This window comes from Bombus vancouverensis, chromosome 13 (assembly GCF_051014615.1).
Source record: "Bombus vancouverensis nearcticus chromosome 13, iyBomVanc1_principal, whole genome shotgun sequence".
Classification (NCBI taxonomy): Eukaryota; Metazoa; Arthropoda; class Insecta; order Hymenoptera; family Apidae; genus Bombus; species Bombus vancouverensis.
The window spans coordinates 12,559,457-12,586,034 of record NC_134923.1 but is presented as its reverse complement, the minus strand read 5'-3'; the positions used below and the strand labels follow the sequence as shown (position 1 = coordinate 12,586,034).

Here is a 26,578-nt window from a genome sequence, read left to right as displayed (position 1 = left end):
CTTTGTCCCATATCATCCCATATTATGGCTTAATCCCCATAACGTTCCTCCGTTTTCCAATAATCTCGCGATCCCAGATGAAAACCGGAATCCGCGAAAGGCGAAGAACCGTGACATCGGTCGGCCAATTTGCTTCGCCGGATTTTTCTGGCTTGCTAGGCAGCCTAAGAACGATGGTTCCGTTTTATTTATAAACGGCAGGACACGGTGATTCGCGTGCGTGCAACGAGCTGCCGGGTTGAACGCCTCCGGAGTGCAACAGACCCGATAAAACAGTAACGGAGCTCCTCTATCGCGTTCGCCGTTCTGTCGCGAAATTGTCCATGTTCGACTTTCCGAACCCAGTATCCGCATCCAGTAATCGACTTGCACAGTCGAGTTAATTGAAACTTGAAAATGATCGCGCTCCGGTCGCGAACGACTGACCACGCGAGCGCGCCATAATACATTTCTCTTACGTAATACAATGCTGGGGAAAAAAGTGTTACACTCGTTGCAATTGGTTCACGTGGCTGTGAGAGATCGCTCGAGACGTGCAGAATGAAATCGGATCTTTTTGTATCGTTTACTTATAAAGATATCTGTATTTTTGTAATTAGTACAGGTTAAAAATGCAAAGTGTATTTTTCATATGGTTTCAACGCAGAATTTTTATTTAGTAGAGTTTGATAGAATAGACTGGTTTATTTAGAAAATTCTTTCATTAATTTCTTGTTTTTGCAGAAGCTTTATGCAAAAGCGTTATTTTTCAAAAAATCATTCTTTTCTTATTGGCACAAATATTCGCGTTTCGCGACTTTTTACTTGTAAGAAAAAAAACAAATTAATCGATTAATATGCGCTTTTTGCTACGTGGAAAATTTAAATTGGAATTAATTCAATGTTCGACGATAATTTTATCGCAGATATCGCTTCGAGCTTAAAATAAACCTACGCCAAGTCATTTGACCATTATTATACAACAGAGTAGTAAACGATACTTCTCGAATACACTCGCGTTATATTTGCTAGACCAGTTCATCACGTTGTTCGATCGTTTCATCTTCTGAAATCGAATCAGTTAAATATAAAAATCTTTGTGGAAATTGTATTTTTAATCCAATTTCGATATTTACTTTTCAGAATATTTTGTAAAAGAATCCGGATTAAGATATTTCTGCTTCCTCGATTTAGGAAGAAACCTCGATTACCAACTTCTCCAAAAATAACGATCCAGTAACAATTCCGCAAATAACTCTCCTCATAACCAATCCCTTTTCCTGATTCAACCAGTTTACCTCGATCTCAATTAAGTCGGTCGATCCACGCCATAATCCTCCCATACCGTTTCGCACATTCGTCCGCCTAAAATACAACGGTAACGGCCTAACTGGGACAACGCGCGACCTTACCAGAGAAAGGGTTAAATACCTACGTTGAATTCTTAGTACAAACCACGTGTACAACCACGGTCAAATCGTTGGACGCTTAATGGATTTACCGGCGCGGAATAAACTCTCGCGCTATAGCCACGAAATCAATTCCGAAAATTAAGTTATTGCGATCTTAACGATGTTTCGCTAATCACTCGTGCAAATACGCTATTTTCTCTCATACCAGTAATATCGAGCGACGTACTTGCTACTTTATTCCATTCCACGGAGAGAATGATTTTTTTACGTGTAATATCGTAATGCAAATTAATTCGTAGAAGCCTGTACAGGTATTTTCTAATCTTTATACTTCTTGCTATATTTTCTTCCAAATTTGGCGTTACACGTCGCTCACTCAGCGGTCAATGGTCGTAAAGGAAACCTGCTAAAAATGGATCTGTCTCACTGGACAAAACATCGGGAATTTGTTACTAAAACGAATAAGACAATTCGGTTTTCTCGAATATTTCAACTTCGGATATTTCAAAAATTATCCGAGTACAAGATACAGCGAAGACTTCCTTTTACGAAAATACCCTCTCTTTCTAAAAGAGTGATAAAACTTCTCGAAGACCACGAAACACGTAGCAATTTGTGCAGAGGAGTGTACTTACGTATTCCTATACATCGTTTATCGACCGCTAAAAAAATCGGCTGCCCGTTATGCAATTAGTCCTGGCGGATGCTACGTGTATATATCGCGATCTCGGTATTTCAAGTGACCGGCTAGGTATCCTGTTAGGCCAGAAATTAATCGGTCGGGTTAAAGTTGCACACGAGCCGCTCGCCTCCGGCTATTTATGACGTCGTTCGTGACTACGTGCAACGACGATCGCGATTCTACCACGAAACCGTATCACGGAAACGATGTGTCCGCAGTTTTCACTCTGTCACGATCGCCGACTGTATCGAATATCAGCGTGGTACGAGGGGAACGTAAACAGTGCAGCAAGTACAATGAAACTCCAAATTGGAGCACCAAGTAGCGACACAGTCGATTCGGTGATACGCAAGTTCGTGCGGTGATCGGTAACGTTGCATCGCTTTCTTAACACAGACGGAATAAACGTTACAAATTACAAGATACGAATAGTTGACGTTGGGATGCGAATAGGAGACGCGAATTATAAAGTGGCTGCATATGTAGAAACGTGGACGGAGAATGTCAATAACGCGACCACGCGTCGGAGTCACCGAACCACCTTTCTTATGCGAGCGTCGATGTCTCCGACGGAGGAACCAAATGATTTTTCGACGCGATCGAATATAGAAATAGGTCGTTGATCATCGATAGAGTTTGGAAGCTTGATGTCTGGTCGGCACCGTGGTAAGTCGTAGTTTGTGAACGAGTCAGCTCGTGTATCTACTGAACAAGCGAATAGCGTTTTGTTAATGAGAAACGAAGTTTGTGTCTCGTCGGATGTCTCGTACCTGTGTCTTATTACGTTATATGGCAACTTTATGGATACGAGGAGAGGAAATATTACGAAGAAAACGCGTTAACGAACAAGATGCAACGCGAATAAGGAAATGCATCTGTGTGCAAGAGTAGAAATAATAAATATGGAAGACCAATGAAAAAACTATCGGGAAAACAATTTTTTACGATCTTCCATACTGGTCGCATCTACTAGCCGCTCGTTGAAACTTTTGCACGACTGTTTCCACAGACGTAGTTGCTGTGGTTTGCGAGCTGCAGTTTCATCTTCTTTGATCTCTTTTCTAATTGGTACGATAGAACTTCTTGTTGCACAAACTGATTCCTCGTACGCTCGAAACTCGAAACGCACGGGAACCGATCGGAGAGTAACCTCGTTGGCAAATCCAAACTATCATCCACTCAAATTATTATTCCTAGATCGTTTTTCTTCGACCAAAAGATCCACCATACAGGCTGCTTCTAGCTTCTAACTGGTGTTATAATTCTGTTGCCAGCAAAGTTAGAAAAAAATGATAGAAGAAAATGTTGCACCGCCTAACACGCTCTATCGTTATACCGTACAACTTTTTCATAGGTGCACCGGTGCAAAGTGCAGCCGCGCTGTGCAATCGTTTTTGCGTAAACCGATCGTTTCCCGTATACTCGAAACGCATGGAAACAGATCGGAGACTCAACCCTGTGCAATTCCATCGTCGATAAACAAACAAGGAGCTGAGTCTCGCTCGGCCTTCTCCGTTGACGCCACGAGTCAAGCCGAGTCCGCTTCTCCTCCGCCTTTCCAGCTCGCCTACGTTCACGTCTGCTTCCTTTTCTCTCTCTCCTTCGCCTCGTTCAACCTATCGGCGTGTCTTCCCGAGGAGAGAAGCCTCTTACTCAGGTGACTCGCGCCGTTCACCTGGAGAGAGAGAGAACCGGGTTCCTCAGTTTCGAACCGGTGGGCCGGAGGGAAAGAGCTCCGTGACCCTGAATCCAACTGCTCTTCGTTCGTCTTCCCTTTGTCATTTTTTTATCCGAGACTTTTTCACGAGGACCGATCGCAGATCGATTTTTCCATCGACGTTCTGCCATTCGCGTCGAAACTGTGGCCGTCGAGAATTTTAAAGAGGATTTTCCAACGGTTCAACTGTGTTTTCTGTTCGTTGCTTCAAGCGTGCACTCGAGGCTCGGTTTTGTGCAGTGAATTGTCGTCGACTCGCGCGGAGACCTTCTGTGCCGTGTACATGTACCCAGGACAGGGATCGCGGCGTGGAACGTAGGAGAGCAACAAACAAAGTAAGTTTACGAGGGAACTGCAGGAAATTCGAGGAAACCTTGAGACTCTCGCCCGAAGGATGCAACCTTCGTACTTTCGTCGCCAGACTTTGCATCGAGTTCGTCTCTCGGTGCGTGGGTTTCAAAACTGTTGACGCTTTTGGCGAATTTTTGAAATATTTTCGGTAAATTTCACGGGAAATTTAAGAATGTTTCAAGACTGTGACTGGAAGCATGGAATCTTGAAACTTTCGTCGCGAGACTTTGCTTCGGGTTTATTCTTTGACGCGCGAGTTTGAGAATCGTTGACACTTTTCACGAATTTTTGGAAAGTTTGTAGGAAGATTTTTGATAAATTTAAGAAACCTTAAGACTGCGATTCGGAGCGTGCGACTCTTTTCTCTCGAGTCTGCTTTCAACTTATTTTACAGAGAGATAACGTTTGAAAATTACCGACAATTTGAAGTGAATTCAATAAAAAAATGGTTCTAATATCGGAAACTTAGAATCTTCTTCGTGCGACTTTTCTTTGAATTTGTTCTTTCGGAGTATGAGATTCAGTTGTTGACACTTTCGATGAATTTTTGATTTCGAGGAAGCCTTGAGACCGTAGCTCGAAGAATGAAACCTTGAGACTTTCATCCTGAGACATTCCTTTCAATTTATCCTTTTATACATAACGTTTGAGAGTTATTGCCAATCTTGATGAATTTTTAGTAGAGTTAGGGTTACGGATATAACGATGTTGCTTAGGTTGCTGATGAGGATGTTGCGAGTAATACGGTTAGGCTTGGTCGAGTTAGAAAGACGCTAATTAGAAACAGTTTCTAACGAGCCTGAGCTCGATATACCGCAATATGGTTCGTTTTGATGGACGTTGGCAGAAGAACGCAGGAAGAAGGATGGTTCTAACGTTAGTTAAATCCGAAGATTAAGTGCACCGCTTTCTTTGATGTCTTCTTCGAAGTTCAATTTTGAAATGTTACATCGGTGTAGAAATTGTTATTATAAAAAACTACAGAATTTCACTGGGTAATCTGTTTGTTGCAACATTTAGAGACTGAAACGTATCTCTATTTACGTTTGATCTTTTCCATCGTGTCTATGAAAGTGAGTACGAATTCGCATAAACATTCATGACCTATCGATAGACGATTCATCGAATCAATTAGTTTCAAATATGCTCTCTGTCGATAAACTTGTTTCAGAGTTCTGTAAATAACATTCGATTAAATTTTGAGAAACGAATACGATAAACGTAACGCGATCGATGAGGACAATATACAACATTCTGTTGCATTTCTTCTTAAATAAATAAACGATATGCAAAATACGCGACAACCCATTGTTAAATTACTCCAAAGACTATGGCAATTTTTCCGCATCTGAAGTACGAATTTGCATAAACATCTGCAGTTCGGTTACAATGTATCGAGGAAGACAAAACGAGGATAATCGCTACTGCGAGTTGATAGAGGATGGAAAGAAGGATAGGAAATGCAAGATACGCATTCTCTGACGTTTCATTTTGTTCTATTCCGGGCGTTCGAGCATTCGAAACGGCATGTTCCTTCTTATTTCTTCTCTTAGACTTCGTTTCAGCGCAGAACTCGCGCGATTTTCGTTCTGCTCAGTGAGCTGTCGCATACATCGACTCCGGCTACGTAAAATGTGGAAACGGAAGCCTCGGGCTCGTACATTAAATCTCCCGTAATGCTACGTTTTTCATTTTCGCCTCGGTTGCGCCGCAAGATCGAAAACTTCAGAAATTTTCATTTCAAACCATTGGAAAAATATTCGTAGCATAAAATGCTACGAATAAAATTTTACATTGCACTGCGATCCTTAAAGCTACACCTGACGATAGCGTATCCTTGTACGTAAATATCGAGATAATTCGTGGCCTCGTACAGGACACGATAATCGATACAGATTATCAAGGAAACGATCGATCGGATTATCTTGTACGCGTGGAAAATAATCGAGCAAAACGTACCGAAAAAGCACGCGAGAGATATTTGCAAAAGTTGTTGCAAAATGATGCATAGACGATCGTGCGTCGGTTTTATCAATTTTTTGATCTTCGCTGTAAAATTTTACGACGCAGAAAATTCGAGAAGCGTGAAATTCGGAATCTGATTGGTGGAACTTGTTTACAGCATCAAAGTGAATAAAACTAAGCGCTAGGGAAGACTTAAGGATACGAGCGCAAAAATTAGGACAGTGGTAGAAATACTTTGAATTAATTTTTCGATCTTTTGTTCACTGATTTTCAATTCCTACCAAAATCTTCGTTCCGTCTGTAATTAGTTCGTCGACGATCCATTAAAAAATATAATTCTGCATAAATAAGAAAAGAGTATTCGTAAAGTTACGTTATATTCTCAAACGAGCAAACTAAATCTTTCCCATTAAACTGGTCTTTCGCTTTGCTATCGGTCCAAGTTCCTATCGAGCCAGATGTTTAAATCTCTCCTAATTATAAAAAATAGCCTTCCTCGCGGATTTCTTCCTTATAAGAGAACAATGTAGCCACCATTTTCGTCCTGAACAGGAACTACCGGTTCGTCGCTAGAACATAAAACGCGTACCGTAAAATTCGCGAGCTAGAAGTCGCGCAAGAATGGCGGAGCTGAATTGATGGAAGAGAAAGCTCGTTCCTCGAACGACGAAATCCGAGAGTGCCCCATAGCGTTCTACGTTCCTTGACCACGCGAATAGACTGTCTAATACCGCGACCGACCACGGGAATTAAGAAAATCGCCTACTATTTTGTTAATAAAAACGGAAAAAAATCTCTAGCTCCTCAAATGGAAAGCTTATTTGAATCAATACACCGTTTCCTTCTTCGTAATTTGCGCTCGTTTCTTTGCTCGTTGGTCTATTCGTGTGCACGATAGAAAGTTATAGCTGCGCTATTAGCCATTGTCGTTTAAATTATTTCAACTTAAGATATTACATTCGTTTTATCCGTTTTCGTATATTTATTTACATTTATTTAATTAGATTTAGTACCGCTGAATGTTGGCTGAATAATAATTTAAATAATAATTTAACAATTACTACGTGAAGACACGTAGATATCGTACCTAGTTATAATTAACGTCGACTTTTATTCAGATTAAAATATAATTACGTATATCCATTTTATTCTCGTATCATATAATTTTAACCATAATAGAGACTGGTTGTTCTAGTTTTAATTGTAAATTCATCTTAAATAACTCTCAAATATTCGTAGAACGATAACATGGGACATTTAATTTTTATAATAAGATCAGCAAAAAATGTAGAATCTTTGTTGTCGAATTATTATATTTTCTCATCGTCTAACTTCATCCGCGTATACGGGTCGTGTGCTTATATAAACACGTCCGATGAAAATAATAAGTACATGATAAAGATGTAATCGTTGGATGTTGTCAAAGGATGAGGTAATGAAACAACAGCATGATCGAGTCGATAAAAATCAACGAATATGTTATAATAAAATATCGTGCAAAATTGTTAGCCTATTTATCTCATCGATTTTGCAATAACACAAATAAATCCCTAGATAGTTATGATTTCTTTCGGCAAATTATTTAAGAATGTTTCGATAAATACTACTACCTTGACCTAAATGTTGCACACCAGGTACAGGATGTTTTATTTGCAACGATTCAACAGAGGAAAGGGGATATAAAGTATAGGAAACAGCTGCTTGAAATATTGGAAAGAAAATGACGAAGAATAAGAGACTATATTTATCGTAATTTCCACATACTGTATTTTATTTTATTTGTAAAAAAATCCATCATCGATCGTTTAATTATCTGGAACACTCTTAATATCGTCGTTCGTTCTTCTTTTTCCATCCGAAATCTAACTTAATAACGAACGAATTGAAGATACCTACGCAAAGGTAATTAAAAATGATAACAAAATTAAAATTAATTATATCTTTCTACTCGGCTTAAAAACTCCAAAATTCCCATTTGGTAAATATTCCAACTACCATATCCTTCGCACGGCATTGCATCCATACCAGCCTACGTGAAACATCCTGTACACCTTACACTACACATTTAACCTCGATATCGCTGTTCGTTCGTTTTTCCATCGGAGATATCTACCTAATAGCGGCGGACAAGTGAAAACGCCTATACACCAGCTATAGATTACTTTGGAATTCAGTGACCAGGTACAACTGGTTCTGCTTTCCTTAGATTAGTCCTGGCCACATGACCGGTCGTTATACGAACGTGGTAAGAAAAAACGTGGCTGGAATTATGTGGCTTTTGGGTTAGGCCAGGTAGGCGAGTTATGCTCGACGAATGCGTGGGTAGACGGTTAGAGGCGAGTCTTGGAACCTCTGCAACAGCCTATTTGTTACGGTTTCGTTCGACCGTTTGACATCGACCTGTTTCGCCCAACGAAATTTCCTTGAGACTTCCTCTTGGTTAGAAAACATGTAGACTGGAACTCGATAATTTTGCATTGAATCGCAAGCAACGAGAGAATCATCCACTCGATTGTTCTTTTAGCAAGTTCTTTCATCGGTTCGGCTAATCATGGCTGGAGTTTGCGTTTTCGTAATAACCGCACCAATAATGGCCAGGTTATTGAATCTTTCATTTTCATATTTATTTAGGTATTCGTTGCTTGAACGTGGAATTATTTATTAGTTTGAACGTCGAAGGAATCGGTCGCGGTAATTATAGATAATTGGGATTTGTTTTTCTTGTAATTAGGTACGGAATAACGCGGCTATTGAAGCGTTTGATTTTATTATCGAACGGAGGAAAAAAAATATAGAAGTAGGAGAATGAAACTGTTTGTTCGGAGATTAACGGAGATTAACGTTTAGATTTTTAGATCCGGAGGATTCATGTAGGAGAAATTAAGATCGACAACCTTTACGCTGCGTAATTGACCCGACTATTCTTTAGATTATTCTTTACATGCGTGAATTTTAAGAAAGATGTATAATAGAACAGAATTTCACGTTGACTTATAGATAAAGATGTTCTTTTCTATTAGCGATTTAGATCGAACACATTAAATCCCTTTTTTGCGATATCGAGTTACATTTACGACATAGAATTCAGAAAAAGCGTGTCGTATTTATAAGAAAAATTAGTTTCGATCTACTACTAAGGTTTAATTTGATACTACAGGTATATAAATTATTTTGCGATCATCTTTGTGACGACATATGTAACAGGATTTTGATAATATAATGCTAATAAACCTACTTGGATTAAGTTCGAAATATACTGGAGATCTGAACCCCTTCACCGAAGGAATTTATTTAACCTAAGCACGTTTGCAACGCTGCAAGATGCAACTAAACAAAATAATTCCATCGAAGAGTACATTACCGTGTCTCTATCTTAGCAATTTTTCTACGATTCAAATTTATTTACACATTCCACGCAATAATCGTAAAATTATATGGAGCGTTTCAATCTCGGTCGCTATTTGCTAACTTTAATCGAGATCAACGTACCATTGAACGTGGTAGTAGATGTGAATTTAAATAAAATAGATAATAATAATAATGATAATAAACTGTGCTGAGACCAATAATAATAATCAAGATTCCACTTAGAATGAAATAAAATAAAGTAAATTGAAGTTAAATTAAACTAAATTCAGGTAAAATAAAATAAAACAAACGTAGGTACTTGAACGTCCTGCGTTAAATTCCAGTAGCAACTTCATCTTCCCACGATGGTTAGCAGGATGCACGGTAGAAGAAGATATAATCGAATCTAACTAGAACGCGACAAAATTCGGTCTGTAACGCGCGGATCGTGACTTAAACAACAAATTTACGCGAACCGAGGCGTAACTTGGTTAAGGTACCGTTATCTTCTGACAGGTACCATCGTCCTAAGACATTCCAATCGCGTAACAAATTTCGAATCGCGTTCCAGGACGACGTTTCGTCGTACTCGATGGCAGCTTCTCGCCCGATTATGTTTCTCGATTCTTTAACACGTTGACTGCTACGACTTGGATCGTCAGTGACCCAAGTCGTTAAATTTTTTATAACGAAAATAAATACAATAAAAGGAAGATAAATTTCGTGGACTAAAAAGTTGCGGACAATGCGAACGACCTAGATAACACGGTTAAAAACAAAAGTATGGAAATATAATATAATATTTTGGTGAAATGAAATCTTATGCTGTGGTATATTTTAATCTATCGCAGCTTTCGTAGGAAAATAGAGAACTACGTACATGGAATTGGCGCGAAGGTCAACGTGTTAACCGAGATAATCTGGCTTCTGAAAAGGTAACGAGAACGGAGTAATCTTTAAAAAATTCTTTATAAAAGTTACGTGTACACAGTACAGAAGCTGTAATATTTTAACAATGACGTTTTTACGAGTGAAAGATATCGAAGATCTCAGGGTTACAAGACATCAAGATATCTTCCAGGCAGCATATCATACATTTTTATCTTCGTTGCAACCAACGAATTTAAATCTCTATTCGGATAAGTTTCTCTTCAAAGTACCTATATATTGCATAATGATTTCAAATGGATGAATTCTAGCCGAATGTGGACCATTCGCCGTAGAATATAAAATAAAAAAAATTCCTGCGTTACATCTTCACGTTCACTATACTCGTAAAATATTATGTCCCATAGAACTATTCGCTAAATTACTTGCTCACTTACCATGCAGAGTTAGAGATGGTCGCATACAAACTGTGGTTTAGTATACGACGTGTGCAATGAATAAATACGATGAGCAAATAATTAATCAAATACTCTGGTAATCTTAACAGAGTGTAGGTATGCTTCTAACAAATATCTTGCAACTTCTCGAATTCGTTTCAAATCTGACCGACGAGATCGCGATAATCGTTTAAATGGAATTTAAAAAGCATTTTACATAAAACACACGGATGACGTATTCGCAAAAAGTTTCCACGAATATTCAAATACTTTCGCGAACTACTTCGTACGTATGTACTTATCGAACGATACTCTCAAATATCTCACAACCAAAAAGTTAAGTCCCACTGGTATGTAGGTATTTAGTGGCGAGAGAAAAGAAGAAAGCCAAAAATCCAAGTACCTGCCACCACGCGATATCAACGTTGCTTTCTCGTTGCAACGATTTTGCGGCCGATCGTTAAACATTTTCCAACACGGTGGAACGTGGATATAGCTGTTCCATGGAACCAAGCAACTATGACCACGCCCTGCGCGCTACCGAAGCGCTATTCAGGCTATCTATCAGGACTAACTGCACCGCACACTGAGCACAGTGTCGTAAATTCGCGAGCCGTGTCCGCTCCGTGAACCGACAAGAAAGCCGTATCCCGGATATTTCAAGTATGTCGGTCGATTGGCAAGAAATCGGCGAAATCGATTGCCTGTTCTGTTAGACGAACTTTTCGTGCACTTTGCTTCGTTGTTGTCAAATTTTCTTTGGGGACCGCGATGGAAATTGAAAATAATCAAATCACATTGAGATATAAGAAAATAAAATCCAAACTCATGGTGTAATAACAAGCTTTAGAATTAACGACGAAGAAAAATTTGAACCTGATAAATTCCACGGAAACGCCACAAATTCGACCGAACACGATGTTTAATCGTAAAAGCATGGAACACGCGTTTGGCTGAAACGAATTAAATTACCTTATGCCTTGGTTACGAATGGTTTCACGTAATTATCAAGGAAAACGGGTATTCAGAGAGAAAAGTTTCGCTCGAACCACGTTAGAAACGGAAACTCAAAAGCCAGAGTTACGAAATATCATTGCAAGATAATATTGCAATGTGGTCAGACCGCATCGCGGCACAACACCGACACACCCCGTACAATACGCTTGGCATTCACTAAGGCGTTCCTCTTATACGTTTATTATACATTTATACGTGTCTTCTCGACATTTTAAACGAGCAGTAAACAAATTTCCCTGTTACGACGAACGTGCTCGTTGCTGCGACCAGCAACGTGACGTTATCTATTCTCGAATCATAATAACCACTAACCTTGATGCTTCGTGTATAAAATATCGCTGCAAGGTCTTTTCCATGATATACGGTCGATCAGGAACATTTATATCGTAAAATGCTTTCGCGTATAGTGGCAACAGGAAGTATTTGCATTAACCCTTATTTTCCAATAAACCGTTCTTTTTCTTGTCAGCTTCTACATTCTTTCATTTTCATAGTTATACGAAAGTATCAAATTTAACCTATAATACTTAAATTTGACTAATTAGCATGTAAACTTCGTAATGAATAGAACGACGTGCAATTACCTTTCGTAGCTACGGTATATATCGTATGTGTCGTATAACACACGTTGCGATCGAAAATCTAATGCGACTATATGTTTATGGCAAATGTCTCGTGGTTTTTATATACGTTTCCAGATCGGTTTCGAATTCTGCCAACGATATAATCGCGATTAGATCGAAAACATACATCTATATGAATATAATTAAAAAAATGGATCCTGGGAAAAATGGTTTACTCTGTTACGCATTATACAGAGCATTATACTTTGGGTATTTTCAATATTCTTGCTTATTATGTACATTTTACGTGTACCTTTATTCTCCTTATTATTAGGCACGCTTTTTCACTTTCAGCTTTCCCATAAATGCATAAAAATACGCTTCAATCGTAACAGTTATCTCTGTTGCGTATAATACATACATAAAAATATCTAATGGTGTCCCTCGCGATGATCGTCGCTCCTCGTTCGTTACTAACTCGACAATAATCGCGCTCGCAGAGCTCATCGTACTAATGAGTTGAATATTAACGACGTTAACGGTAGAGCCAGCCGACGCGCATATGTACGTAGCAAAAGCAAAACCGGGCAACCGGTAGAGAACGTTGCTAGAGTCGATAATTACGCTGTGGAATTCAGCGAGAATTAATCTGACCACCATCGAATCGTCTTCTACTAACTACGCGATCTACTTAACTATGCAATTCTTCGAGAATACGAGAGGATCGAATTAAACACGTGTCGACATCTGGTTTCGATATAACCGAGTGGGAAATTCACCTGTTGCTGGTCTGTCGTTGCTGGATAGGTTCTAAGTTAGAAGGCTGGAGGAACTAGGAATGCGCTTGCTCAATAATTCTTGCCTCTGGATGACGAAAGAGGCTCGAAGAACGTTGCGTCTTTGCTCGCTCGATTCTGGCCTCTCGATTCTCTCTCCTCATCGTCGGTAGTTACTTTGCATTGGGAATTGGTGTGACGAGTTCGGTCGAGGAATCGTACGTAGACAGTTTAAGGTTTGAAAGTTTTTTGGGAAGCTGAAATTCTACGGCGATGATTTTAGGAAAGAGAATTCTCGAGTTTTGGGAACAATTTTTGCAGAAGCTACGATCTGAAATTATTCCTCGATATGAAATTATTCTGAAATAATTCGAGTTACGGAAAAGATTGAAATCGCATTCGAGAATTTTTGCAGAGCTAAGAATCCTATTAAACGAAGTTTAAAGGAATAATTGTCGAGTCGTGGAAAAGACACATAAATAATAGTATCAAAATTATCTTTGATATTGAAACGAAGGTTTTATGAAATCAACTTTAGGAAAAAGAAATATTTGCATTAAGAAAGAGACACGATAAATCGTTCTAAGGATTTCATGAAACAAAGCTTCGGATAGAGAAGATTTGAACGACGCTATCTTGAAATAAATCGTAAGAAAAAGAAGATTGGTCGATCCGTTGATCTTCCATTGCAAAAGGTACCGTAGTTTTTCGTTTTTACCATAGTCTTCGATTTCCAAATGAATCGTTCTATACCATTTTATTAAATCAAGATGCGCACGATGTATGCCGCGAATTACAGTACAACGTTCCGTTTAAAAAAGAAATTTGCACGCGTCGGACGTTGAGCGCACCGCAAGGATTCAGCTTTTCGTAGTAGGTGTAGGTTTCAGGTTTTCTTGTGGGAATAACACGGCTGAAGGAAGTTGGAGAGCCGGCTTTGTTACGAGGGGGCCCTCTTCTTAACCCTATCTTCGCTATACGCGCGTTGCACACAACGAAGCCGGCTGTTTTTACGTGCGTGCGTTTAATTTCGCGTTACCCTCGCCGCTCACGCGAAACTTTCTTGTTAAAAGCAATTTCGACCAACCAACCAATGAATACGGCGACGTTGCTCCTTGAATTCGCAATCGATGCTCGGTTTTGACTTCTCACTTCCTGTTCATCCGTCAGATTGTCATGGTGTCTTCGTTCGCTGAATTTTGAATTATTAGTGAAAAGCTTATTTACGAATGTATTAAGCATGTTCCTTTTTAAGGCGTTCGTCTATTGTTCGAGATTATATTATATCATTGTTTGTTATTATATTATCGTTTGTTATTTGGAAGAACGAATATAATCTCGGTTCGTGCGTTTGCTATGGTAAATAGTATACGAATCGAGTTATTTTCTACAGAATTAGGAAATACATCGACTGGTATATAGAAAAATGTATAGTTCCGTTTAAAAAGGGCAAAGAAAATCCTTGAAATCTCGAAGCCATCGAGTATATAAGAACTGTCACCGTCGCAAGATGTCCACCCCGAGGCAAATCAAGTTTCGTTCGAAACGCTTTTTCTAAATGAAACGAGTCATCTACGATAAGAGACCAAAGACTTTGGTGAACCGCTGCGTCCAACAACGTTCCAACTAGCTGTAAGTCTAAAGAACGCTGAAACTCATTGTGAAATCGAACAACTGCGAACATGGTCGTACATCGGCTCTAGTTTCCGCTAGCCGTTGATAAAAGACGATGGTATTCTAATTGCGCGAACGTTAGCCTCGCGATGTATTATTAAACGCTGGCGCGCGCGAGCGCGTTTTTATTAATCATGCCAGTCGACCGTATTCCCGTTAGCCGTGGGACGTAACAAGTCGGACAACGCGATCACGAGCGCATCGATGATGACCGGAAATTAGATCACATCCTCTGACGCGAGAAGGATCTTGCTGGTGATCCACGAAAGGACACGCGTGCTTCGTTTATGGTGCACATGGTAATAACGCGTAAGGTAATTAGGTCACGTGTCGGCCCATTCATCCAAAGAACCGCGAACGACTCACAATGAACTGTACAAATGGCCGACTGATGGCAGTTTCCATTTGCATATTACGAGGCAATGCGCTCTCTGAAACAAGAGTGCTCTCTCACAATTACGTGTTTTAATTATAACAGTGTACGGTGTATGCTCTGTTATAGGATGAAATGTGTTGGAATATTTATGTAGGTCTTTGGGAATTCATAGCGTATGGGATTAGTAGGTTATTTATTATAGGATTTAATATCGATACGTTTTCGATATTAGATTTCCGATTTAGACCGATCAAGTCATTTTTCTACGACTTTTTCAGAGATTTGTAATTTAAAGATCAATTGTTCCGGAATCTTTCCACTTTTATCGTAGGATATAATTTTAGTACGTCTTTAACATCGCTGTAAGTCGCTGAGGGGATTTTTTTTATAGATCGCAGACAAATTAGCGAGACGTTCTGCGATCTCTGCTTTTTTCGCGGAATTTAATATTACTAATACGTTCTTAATAATAATTTAGATCAACATATGGAATCGTCGTGGAATGAGAAATCTGAGAAGATTGATGTATGTTTTTAAAGATTTATAGATGAATTAGTAGGTCGTTTTCAGATCGCTCGGTTTGTTTCGTAAAATATTAATTAGTCTGTGGACTAATCAGGATTAACGTGCCGATAATTGCAGGTATTGGGATTAACGTAAATAGGCGTACGCAGTACGCAGTATGTTTTGTATTAGTAATTCTATAACTAGTCCATGATAAACAATGAATCGATATAACGATATTTAATATTTATAGAATATTAGGATTAACATAAAACTAGAAGTTTAACGCGTCTAATATATTCTGTGTTCATAAGAGGCAGTTCGAAATACGCGTATGACGTACCTATATGGTGTGCACAGTGAATCAGTTTAGTACTTGAACGAGAATTTTCACCGACCAAAATAAATGTAAGTATAGAATCCCCGCGCGAAGAAAACATCAAGAAATTAATTTTTCCATTAAAAAACAAAGAACTTGCGTACAGTGAAAGTTTAGAGAACACGTTAGAATGATAATTGTACGTAGAAATAACGTTACTGGATATTATCCACGTAGACGTTATTTGATGTAATCCGCGGTAAGCTACGATATCGATACGCAAGCGGACGTTGATCAAGTTCGCCAATATCCGCAACGAAAGTGAACGAATGTCTTCCTTTTGTCGGTTGCTCGTTCACCCATGGGAGAATGAAATTAAAACCCATTCACCGTTGTACGAACGGGACGCTAAATTCACTTCCTAACAGCTTGGAGTTTCTACGGCGTTTAAATGCATTCGATGCGTTTAACGTTAATACGTTAACGTCGTTCGAGCGACGCAAAGCAAGAACTGCGCGATTACTGGTCCGGAGAAAAGAAATTATTTATATAACGATAGGAGTGCAATTGGTTGCGAGGAAAGGTAGATAAAAGAAGCAAGAAGAAAGGAAAAAGTTCGAATAATGGCAGAATATTTAAAATTGTCAGTGTAGTAGAACAGATATAGTTGCAGCGAAATGTTTCATTGTATGTTTATTAAGACGTATTTTCTTCTTTATGTATGGAAAATTTCTATAATTATCGGAGAGAAAATTATTAGAGGAAACGAAGGAAAATAAAAGACTACTATGAATGCAAGTGAATTGTTTCATTTTATGTTATGTATCTCTAATACATTCTGTTCCCTACTTTGCGCGTAAAAATTTGTAGAATTGCGAAAGCTAGCAGTTACATATTAGGGAAAATAAGAAAGAGTATCTACTGGGAAAGATAGATGCCCGTTATGATATTAGAGATTGTTAGAAGAAAAAATAATTAGAACGGTGTTTCTGTTTGACTAAAAATTTACTTTTCCATCGTTAATGAATTATTATCCGATGCTTCGATGCAGAAGAACGATTAAACGAAAGGACAAGGAAAACGATACTCTTCCTTAGATGCAACAATTATTCGAACAGTCTGTCAGTCAGAAGTATAAAACAAATAATATCGTCGTTTGAAAGTAAAGCAGGATAATGGTTGAAAGAAAAAGAATCGCGAAGAGGTAAAGGAATCCAAACGAGTCTTGTACTTAGAGCTGAATGCAGATTGACAACATCCAACGTCGTTCTATAAATAATTCAATTAGGAGTTCGCAGGAATATCTAGCATTATCCGTAAGAGGTTACGTAAAACCTGCTGCGAAGGTCAGCGTCTTCGTGCTTCGAATCGCGAAACCTTCTGGTATCGATTACCAATTTCGTTCAGGGGCGGAAGTCGCGACGAAAGTCCATCTAAGGCGGCGGAAGTGGTCGCTGAACAATACCAACCGGTACTGCGTCTCGTGATAGCCGTGTTCGTAGAGTTCGACGACATTTTTATGTCAACTATGCGTTTTAAATACTTTAACAGACAAGGTTAGAAACATAAGAAGACTTTTAACTTGGAAATCTTCTTCCACTAAACGTTTTTGACTTAAAAGTCCTTTTCATCGATTTTATAGACATACAGATATAGATTTTGTAGAAAAGGTATTTCGATCACACGTTAGAGGCCCGTTAGAGTTAACATTTTTTTCAGAAGATTTTTGAAATTTTATTTTCTATAAGGAAGAAATTTAACATAATTTAAGATCCTTCATTATGATTTTCAAGATAGATTTTAGGTAAATCGTTATAATAGATTGAGAGTATAAGAAATTGTAGAGATAATGGTTATTTTAGTAATGGATATCCTATAAAGAAATAACTGCATAGAAAGGAAATTATGCAACAAAGTTACCTCCGATAACAATAACCGATTTCCTTGTTTAAACCACTGCCATATACTCACGATTTTTTTCATAACCAATTTAAAGAAAACCTTACATTTACAAACCCGTCTGTATCGCTAATAATAGCCTGTTCTATTTGCCATGAAATTATCACTCGAAATATAAGATACGTATCGAAATAAGATCGGTCACGTTGCAAAATCACAGGGAACTGCGCGAGCAATTGAACAAAAATTGGACAAAAATGAGTACACGATACTTTGATTTTCTGAACCGATTAAATACGATGCACAGCTGCAAATGCAAACTTCAAGCCCGGCTAATTTATGCCGATGTAACAGCTGTTAAAACTATATCGCCGGGGGTCCAGTTAGAAAGTATGTTTCCAGTATCATCGTAATTACCGTTTTACCACCACTTCCTGGTTACGTCGAAACCGTTATTTGGCATGGTGTCGGCGAACGTGGAGAGATAAGTTCCCCGCAGGATGTAGATACGAGTGCCTTTCGATCGGTAAACGCATCGAGAACTATCGTCTCGACGTTTTACTCTAATGAACGGCAATCTCGGCCGAATAAGCGAAAGATTTTCTAGAACGGTACTTAGATCGACGAGCTGGGTAACTATGCAAAGGAATTAGTTTCCTCGAGATACTTTGGCGATAATCGGTGAATAAAATCTTCGTGATCTTGAGTATCGACTTTTCGATTACAGTTCTCAGACTCGTTTTACACGCTGTCACTCATTTTTTCGCTATTATTAATTTTTACAAGACCAGAAGTACCTATAGTTGGTTTAACACGTGTTAAAATCCGTGTAAAAAAGACCGTGCAAACGTGAATCGTGTAAGAACTTGTAAAGTGTAAAAAGAGTATCAGGTGTATACTTCTTTGAGTATTGACTTTTCAGTTGCTTCTTGTCGGATTTGTAGTGTTGCGTATTTCACGACACTAAATTATCCAAATATATGCCAATTTGTTTCGCTGGTTTTCATCATTTTCTTTATGTTCCACGTTTCTTTAGTTTTAACACCAGCAAAATGCTCTTATCTTTAATTATAAATTTATATTTACCAAAACTATAAAGGCTACTTAAAAATTATACATACAATGCCTTAATTCCCAGAAAACTGTATTTTCGAAAATTTCCTACCATAATTCAAGAATGAATTATTTTTTCAATTCCTAAAACGAGCAATCGTACTTAGACCTTATCGATTTTATGGACCAAATTATCACCAAAATGGCGCTCATCCTTCTAACACCTGTTCTAGTTTCCAATAAAGTGTTATTTTATTAGTATCTTACATGGTGTTGGGTGGACTTATAAATCGTATTATGCGATCCAAGGAAATAACGACTTGCACGAAATCGTGCGTGGTTTCACGCCAAAGGCTGGTGGAATCGTGTCTGGCAGCGGTTGCTCGCTTTTTACACGCGCCGTTTCGTGCTGGTAAACCAGGAAATTCGGATACTTTCTAGTATTGACCTACAGCCACATATCGCGATTTCCCTCCATTTGTCTGTTTTGCCCTGGGCACTTCTTTACGTTGTTCTAATCCGTTTTAACGAGCCCCGAGCCAAAGTGTTTCGTTGTTGGAATATTCTTCGCTCCGTTATCAGAGACGAGATATCTCGCGACGCGATGTTGCTCGTACGATATCACGGACGAGATATACCGCGCGTATGTTTATTAGGGCGAGAGTTGTAATTACAGGAAGATAGACGCACGAACAATGTCGTGTCGCGAGATATCTGGTCCATAGTTGCGAAGCGGTTAAACGATAAAATAAAATTTCTGACATTTTTTAAATGAACGGAAAAATAGGAAATTTATAACGCAAGAAAAAAGAAGTGTCATAACATCATAAGATGAAATTATATTTGACAAGAAGAAAATGTAATATATACCCCGGAATAGATGACTGCTACCAATGCGATACAAATGTTTAGCGCAAAAGTAACTAATTCATGCAGTTTAACGATTTTAAACTTTCTTCTGTCTAATTATATTTATACTACCTTCTCTTTTTTCAGATTCAGAATTTTTTACCAGATTTATAATTTAGTCAAGGAATCTGTCTAGTTTATAAAATTGTCGTTCAGCCGAGCCTCAAACAAACACAGAGACCAAACTACCTTTTGCTATTTGATTTATGGTTTCAATAACTTTCGTGCAAGTTGATAAAGATTGAACGAGCTGCATTGTAAATCGAGGGCTTCGTGCTGAAAGAAACGCAAATACCCCGTAGCAACAACGCGAAGAGGAACGCCTTCCTAATTTGATATACTCTAATTGCTGCGTGAAGGCAACTTGCAACACGCGTCTATAGTATTCTCTTTTTCTACTCTAAAAACTACAATTTCTTAGCAAGTGCATCCAAGAGATATCTCTAAATTTTCCACGAACAATGCTAATTACACTAAATGTCTCTATACGTCTACGTTTTTTTTTTCTTATGAATCAAAAGCATTCAAATGTCACGCTTGCGTAAAAATCTTCGAAAGAACATTTTTATTATCGTTTCTATTGGCGTGGGATGGTTGTCGTCGCATATATTCTTTAGTTATCACGATGATCTTTTTAATATCATTTTGAATCGATAAAACAAGTGACAGAGATTTTGTGATGATTTTAATAAAGAATTAAACCAAGGTATTTTCTCCTTATCATACGTACGTTAAAATCCTTTCGTGCTCATAATTAGCGATAGTTAAGTTTCGGCGTTTTCAGGTTCTTCTCATACTCATTCTTCTCGCTCTTGCATCATTTACCATTCAAACTTCTGTTGCATCATCGTACACTTTACCTGTGCTTTACCCGTCGAGTTCAACCTGTCGAATTATGCACTGAATCAACTTGCTTTCGCGAGACTTTCTACGAGCCACCTCTTATCAACACCCTTATCAAGAGCAGCATGTAGAGTGATTCGAAAAATTGATCGCATGCCAAGCCGCCTATCTCCTATTAACGCGTTACCGGTATAAATCAACAGATGCTGTTGGAAAAATGACGGTGATTTAGTCTGCTGCGTATCAGGTTTCCCTTCAGTTTCGGGGCCGTTTACATTTCTCATTTTTAGGTCAGCTTGACGCGAAAGGTGCGATAAATGATACGATCGATGATTCGAGCGTTCCTATCCTCGTTCGTTTGTCTCGTTGTAGAGATGACTTCGTTTAAAATCCGAGAACGAGCGATCAATTTTTCGGGTCGCTGTATCTACCACGATCAACATCGACATACCGAGCTTCGAGTTTGTTTCGAAACAACCTTCCGTTCACCCTCCGCGATTTGAGTTCCTCTGGCAAAACATTTTGCGTGGTATTTTCTATCAGGTCGTGTAAGCTAGGTAATTGTATCGAGGATTAAACGTTACGTTCGAATTCGTATCTTCTTAGCCGATACACAGCACGATTTTCAATTGCGAAACTATCTTCCGATGATTCTCAAAGAAGCCATAATCGCCCGCAACTTGAAAGAGCAGAAAATCTAACTGTTGCACCGAATCTAACTCACTTCGTTCTAGAAACCCGCAGGATTAACACATACCGTCGCAGACAACTATGGTCGTCCTATTAGGCGTTTCTTCGGCGCAATCATCGTGACGAACAATGGGGCGTTGCATAAAAGCGCATCTACAGCGCAGCGATGAACTGCTGCCGACAAAATAATAAACTTTCGCGAACCACCCGGTGGGTTTTCACGAGCTCGTAGGTGTGCGACTCGCTTCCCACGAGCTCGCGGGCAGTTACGTCAGCCGTGGGTCTGCAATTAGCCGCAACTCGTCGCGCGAACAGTGCGTGCGTGCGCGGTGCACGTGCAATTGGCGCTCCTGTTGCTCTTCGAGCTACCTCGAGACCGAGCAACTTGTGTAACACGCCGTTCTCAAAACTTTCGCCGATAAAGTGTTTGATAAGAGCCTTAATTGGCGATATTAAATCGTAGTAAAACTCAATTAGATCGTATATCCGTGACTCGGTGCAATAAGTACCAATGTCGGTATTTATAAAGTTCGGATATTAGCGCTTTTGCAAATTACATATTATCCGATTATTATCCCATTCGATGGATCATAAAATTGTAAGAAACAAATCCACGATCTGCGATCTACGATCTGATTTGCAATGACGTCTAAGGGATATGTTTAGTTAGTTTTAATGGTTCGTATTAATTTTAGTTTACTATGTCAGTCGTACGTGTTAACGACTCGCTTCAAGTAAGAGGACAAAATGTTTTTCAACGAGCTACTAATTAACTCCTTCTCGACGACTATTTCCTAGTTTCCTTTTTTCGGTTTGGCTTCAAGTAAAAGTGAGTTTACAGTCTACTTTCTTCTTTTCTTCCCAATATTCGCCATGCTAAATACTTGGAGATCGACGAAGAATTCTTCTCTTCTTGGGAGGCGTTTTATTGTCAATTTAGAGGATGAGAATTTTGGATGGGAGGATGAGAGCATTAATACTGTAGGCAAATAGAAAAGACAGCGACGAAGGCAAATTAACGTGCTTTCACGAATTTTTGAGAGTTTCTAGTTGGGTGTGTGTAGTGTATACACGAGCATAATAATTTAAGAAGTGTTCTTCGTTTCTTTCGGACACAGTCGTTTCTTTATTCGGTAACTTTCTACGTGTGAGCAAGTAATTTCTTTATTTGGGAAATTTTGTATATTTGATGCGGAACAAAATTTCATTTCGTAGTAATTAATATAAAATAAACACAATGGGGTGTAAATATCTTTCGTAGCCGCTGTATGAGATAACGAAACCCTATATCCGATCTTAAACCCAAGAAACAAACACTTCGCGTCGATCCAGTGAAAAAATACGACTCCGGAGAACATCAACGTCCGTCTCAAAGGAATTAATCAAAGAGAAGCGGACAATGCAATGGCAGAGAGCACTCGATAACGGTAACGGTACCCATTGCGAAAGGAACCAGCTGCTACCTCGATTCCCACTCTTCAAGCGCGTAATTAGGTCGTTCCTCTAATCGTCGATTCTCGCGCGTCAAATATATTTATTCTATTAGAATTCCTCGATTGACTCGGCGTTTTAACGTTGCTCGTTTTACATATGCACATATATAAGTATATACATATATATAGTGTAAATATAACAATAGCGAATATAATACGATAATATTAGTACGGAATATTAGCCAAGCTTAATTATTCCAACATACGTCAGCATGGATGACAATTTTGCAATTTCTAACGTAGAAAAGTGTCAATCGCGTTCAGCCATTCGAAGCGTACGAATATTTCTGCGATTGTGTAGGCTCTGAACGAACGCTGTGATCGGTCGACCGGGCCGGAAGACCCGTTACCTGCAATCGACAGGAAGTCTGCATCGTCTAGGCTGGCCACGCCACGAGATTACGATTACGCTTGCGGGAAATCTGGCCGGACTCGAGCGAGCCGAGTCAAACGCTGCCACCTTCACCTCTCCGCGACTCTGTCGATTATCGGTGGCGGTATAACGGTTCCCAAGGGGATTCACCGAGGAGCGTGTGTCTTCCTTCGCGACAAACGCACCCGTTCACGTGGCGGATTCAACGGAGAAATCCAAGTCGTTGGCCTCCTGCTGCGCTTCGTTCGTTCGTTCGTTCGTTTGCATTCGGCGGCGATCTGACAGAGTTATCGCTCTGTGGAATTATTTCGGTGGGGATTTTTGGGTCGATGATAAAACCTTCGATGTGATTACTTTGAATTCTCTACCCTGTCTTCCTCTTCGTTACTTTAGTACTCTTATTTCATCGAATGATCGTGTTCGTTTATTTGATTCACCAGGAATCTGGTGTAGTCATCGTTCTCTAGAACCGACGTTTCGTTGATTCTTTTTGTCGACTTCTTAAAGAAGACTGGTTCGATACTAGGGCCATTTACTCGAACTTATCGTCAGACTACACGACGTTAACCCCGTTCGAATCCAAGGATGACCGGCAAAATGAAACGTCATTAAATAATAATCCGATGTCTGCGGAGATTTATCACGTTTCTCGATTACGCGGCAGGCTATGCTACTGCTGTGCCACAATTCAGCCGCAGAAACCGTAAGGAATTTTATGGGAACCGGCGTACATCCTATACATAGAGCGACTTTATGTGCCGCATATTCCGTAGGCGAACGACGAGCCTCGCTGAACTCTGTATTTAAATATTTAACACTGACCAGTTTCGTTTCATCCTTATACCTGATCTTTCGCTCTCAAACGATATTTTTAAGCCGGGATACTTCGTTCCAAAGCATGGTCTGTTTTATTCGCCGCTCTATAAGATTATTACGCCACGTAAAATGCAGAAGATCAAGTAAAACGATAGATTCTAAAATTAAGTATCGATAATTCGAATTATTAGAGACATCCACGGCAGAAAAATTATTTCATTGACTGTTGGTCGAGACTGAACATTTCTGTTGCTAGGTTAAATTACCTTTTTGCGAGCATTTAATTAAACTAGTTTCACTTTCTCTAATTATTCTCAGGAGACTCTACCATATGTTTTTTAGACGAAGAAATTTACATAATAGTTTCTAATTATAATAAAGTTTTTGTGTCACGAAGACATCAACCTCGTTTAAATACAAATACTGTATTTGGAAAGTGTCAAGGTCTGCGTATAGTCCTCGAGTCATGTTACTGCTCAAACACATCTCCCTCGTCTTCTCTTTCCCCGATGTTAATGAACGGTCGATGCTAATGAACAGCTTGTTCAAACGAGACTCTTTTCTTCTCTGTTACAGGAATATGCTGATAAGAGAATTGGCGGCCGTGTGGGTCGCCGTCCTCTTGTGCCATCTTCAGCTAACGGAGTCTCAGGTGAGCGCTCGATTATTATTCCGCTATGGCTTTTCGATGACATCGCGGTCTACATTGTTTCACACTTACTTACGTATAAACATATTCCGTCGTGCGAAGTGAATATAATGGAGCGATCGAAATCGGGTCGAGAAGTCACAACGTGATTTTTAACAATTTAATTCATCGCCTATCTCGTTCTTGTCAATTTACCTTACTACGATACGCTTATACATTTAACGAGAGGGAAATTTCATTTATCGGATACATCGTAGTACCCATCGCGAATATCAAATTCTAAAAGTATCTTCAAAATTATCGAGAACATCGTTTCGTAAATCGTTTAAATTTTTGAAATTTTCCCGTCAAATAAAATTCCTCGTATACGACGTGTTCGAGATGAAAGATTCGAATTAAACGTATGACGTTTGAAATCGATCATCTTTGATCAAAGTAAGAACCACTTTGATTTTTGCACATTGCGGTTGTAGTTCCGCGTTCTAAAAAAAAGAAAGACCTGTCGTTTCTCGAAGAAAACGTTCAAATCGAAGAACGTAATAAATTAAAAGCTAAATTATGGTCTTATCGTAAAACAATATCCACCGATATTTTCAGTTTGTAATATAAAAGTTACTCGGAAAGTGATACGTCTAAGGTATAATCTTCGAGCCGTTCATTCACGCGCAAACGCGAGGGCGTCACGCGAGGATTAAATGGAGATTTGTCGGTTTGAACGTGGCATCTTGGTGTGCCAGCAGGGCATCGAGGATCCTCGTTTCGCTATACAACGACTCGCGTAGAATTCTTGAGAAATCGAGCCGAGGATTATGAAGTAATTGGCATGTCGAGCCCCACAGGAGTTGGCATCGTTGGCTGGCCGTTTGCTCGGCACCTGAATGTGGAGTGTGTGTGCGAGGTGAAAGTGAATTTCAGGCCGCGTGTACACGCGTGTGCCCTATCCGAAGCGCAAACAATGTTACCAACTGTGCGCAGTTGCAACATTTTGAGTATAGGAAGCGTCAACGCGTCAGGAAAACGTTTCGTGTATTTCCAACTGCGTGAGATAACTGATTTTCGCGCTAATTTTTCAATTCTATCGAACGGATCTCGTACTCCGCGTTAACGAAGTATCCTTTTCTTTCGAACAATTACGAGTTTTATTTTTTATCGCAGCTGTTCTTTTGAAAGTAAATAAAAATAGAAAAGATCGATATCTCTAAGCGTCGGATATGGTAGAATTTTGTTAGTCGAGAAATTCGGTATCTTCAGCTCGTTTAATTACGAAGGTGCGGATAAGATCGAGAAGATTTTTCCGAATTGATATCGAAAACTACTAAACGCTTTTAACTTTGACATATCAACGATGATATTCTAAATAATCGCTTTATATTTCATAGCGTATGTACACATCAGTCGATTCTAAATGGAAATAGCAAGTATTCATTGTCTGCGATTATTAGCTCGTTAGTTCGTGTTTTTTAACACCACGCAGATCGATCAAAGTGTCCTAGTATCTACCTGCGAGCATCGCTGTATTATTATCTTTTATCGTCTCGTTGCTCGAGACGATAAATTCGATCGTTATTCGTCGAAGAAAGTTTTACACGTGAGATGATCGAAATGAAGATGAAAATCAAAGAGAAAGGAATAAAATTCACCGAAATAAACGCAACGTTTCGTCAAAATTCTACAAACGAGAGGAAGAAAAAATGGAAAGATCCGTTGACGCATCGAATACCAGTGATCGTTGGCTGGCCGCGTGGAATTCCATCGGCCTCCGTTTCTCCTCTCACGAGTGCCTCGCGTCGCACCTTGAAGGAATGCAGCACACCGTTATGTCACTGATATTCTGGTACGCGAAGA

At 39.3% G+C, this 26,578-nt stretch overlaps 1 protein-coding gene across 2 annotated transcripts in view; it reads left to right on the top strand.

Annotated features, from left to right (window-relative positions):
• Positions 1 to 3,756: 3,756 nt before the first annotated feature.
• Positions 3,757 to 26,578, top strand: part of uif (sushi, von Willebrand factor type A, EGF and pentraxin domain-containing protein uif) — a 50,515-nt gene continuing 27,693 nt past the window's right edge. Inside the window, exons 1-2 of one of the 2 annotated variants that reach the window (XM_033346259.2) lie at positions 3,757 to 4,125; positions 24,661 to 24,736. In XM_033346259.2, coding sequence (XP_033202150.1) covers positions 24,665 to 24,736 — 72 coding nt within the window. In that variant the 5' untranslated portion in view covers positions 3,757 to 4,125; positions 24,661 to 24,664. The remainder of the gene's footprint in view (positions 4,126 to 24,660; positions 24,737 to 26,578) is intronic. The other variant, XM_033346242.2, reaches the window with a different exon arrangement.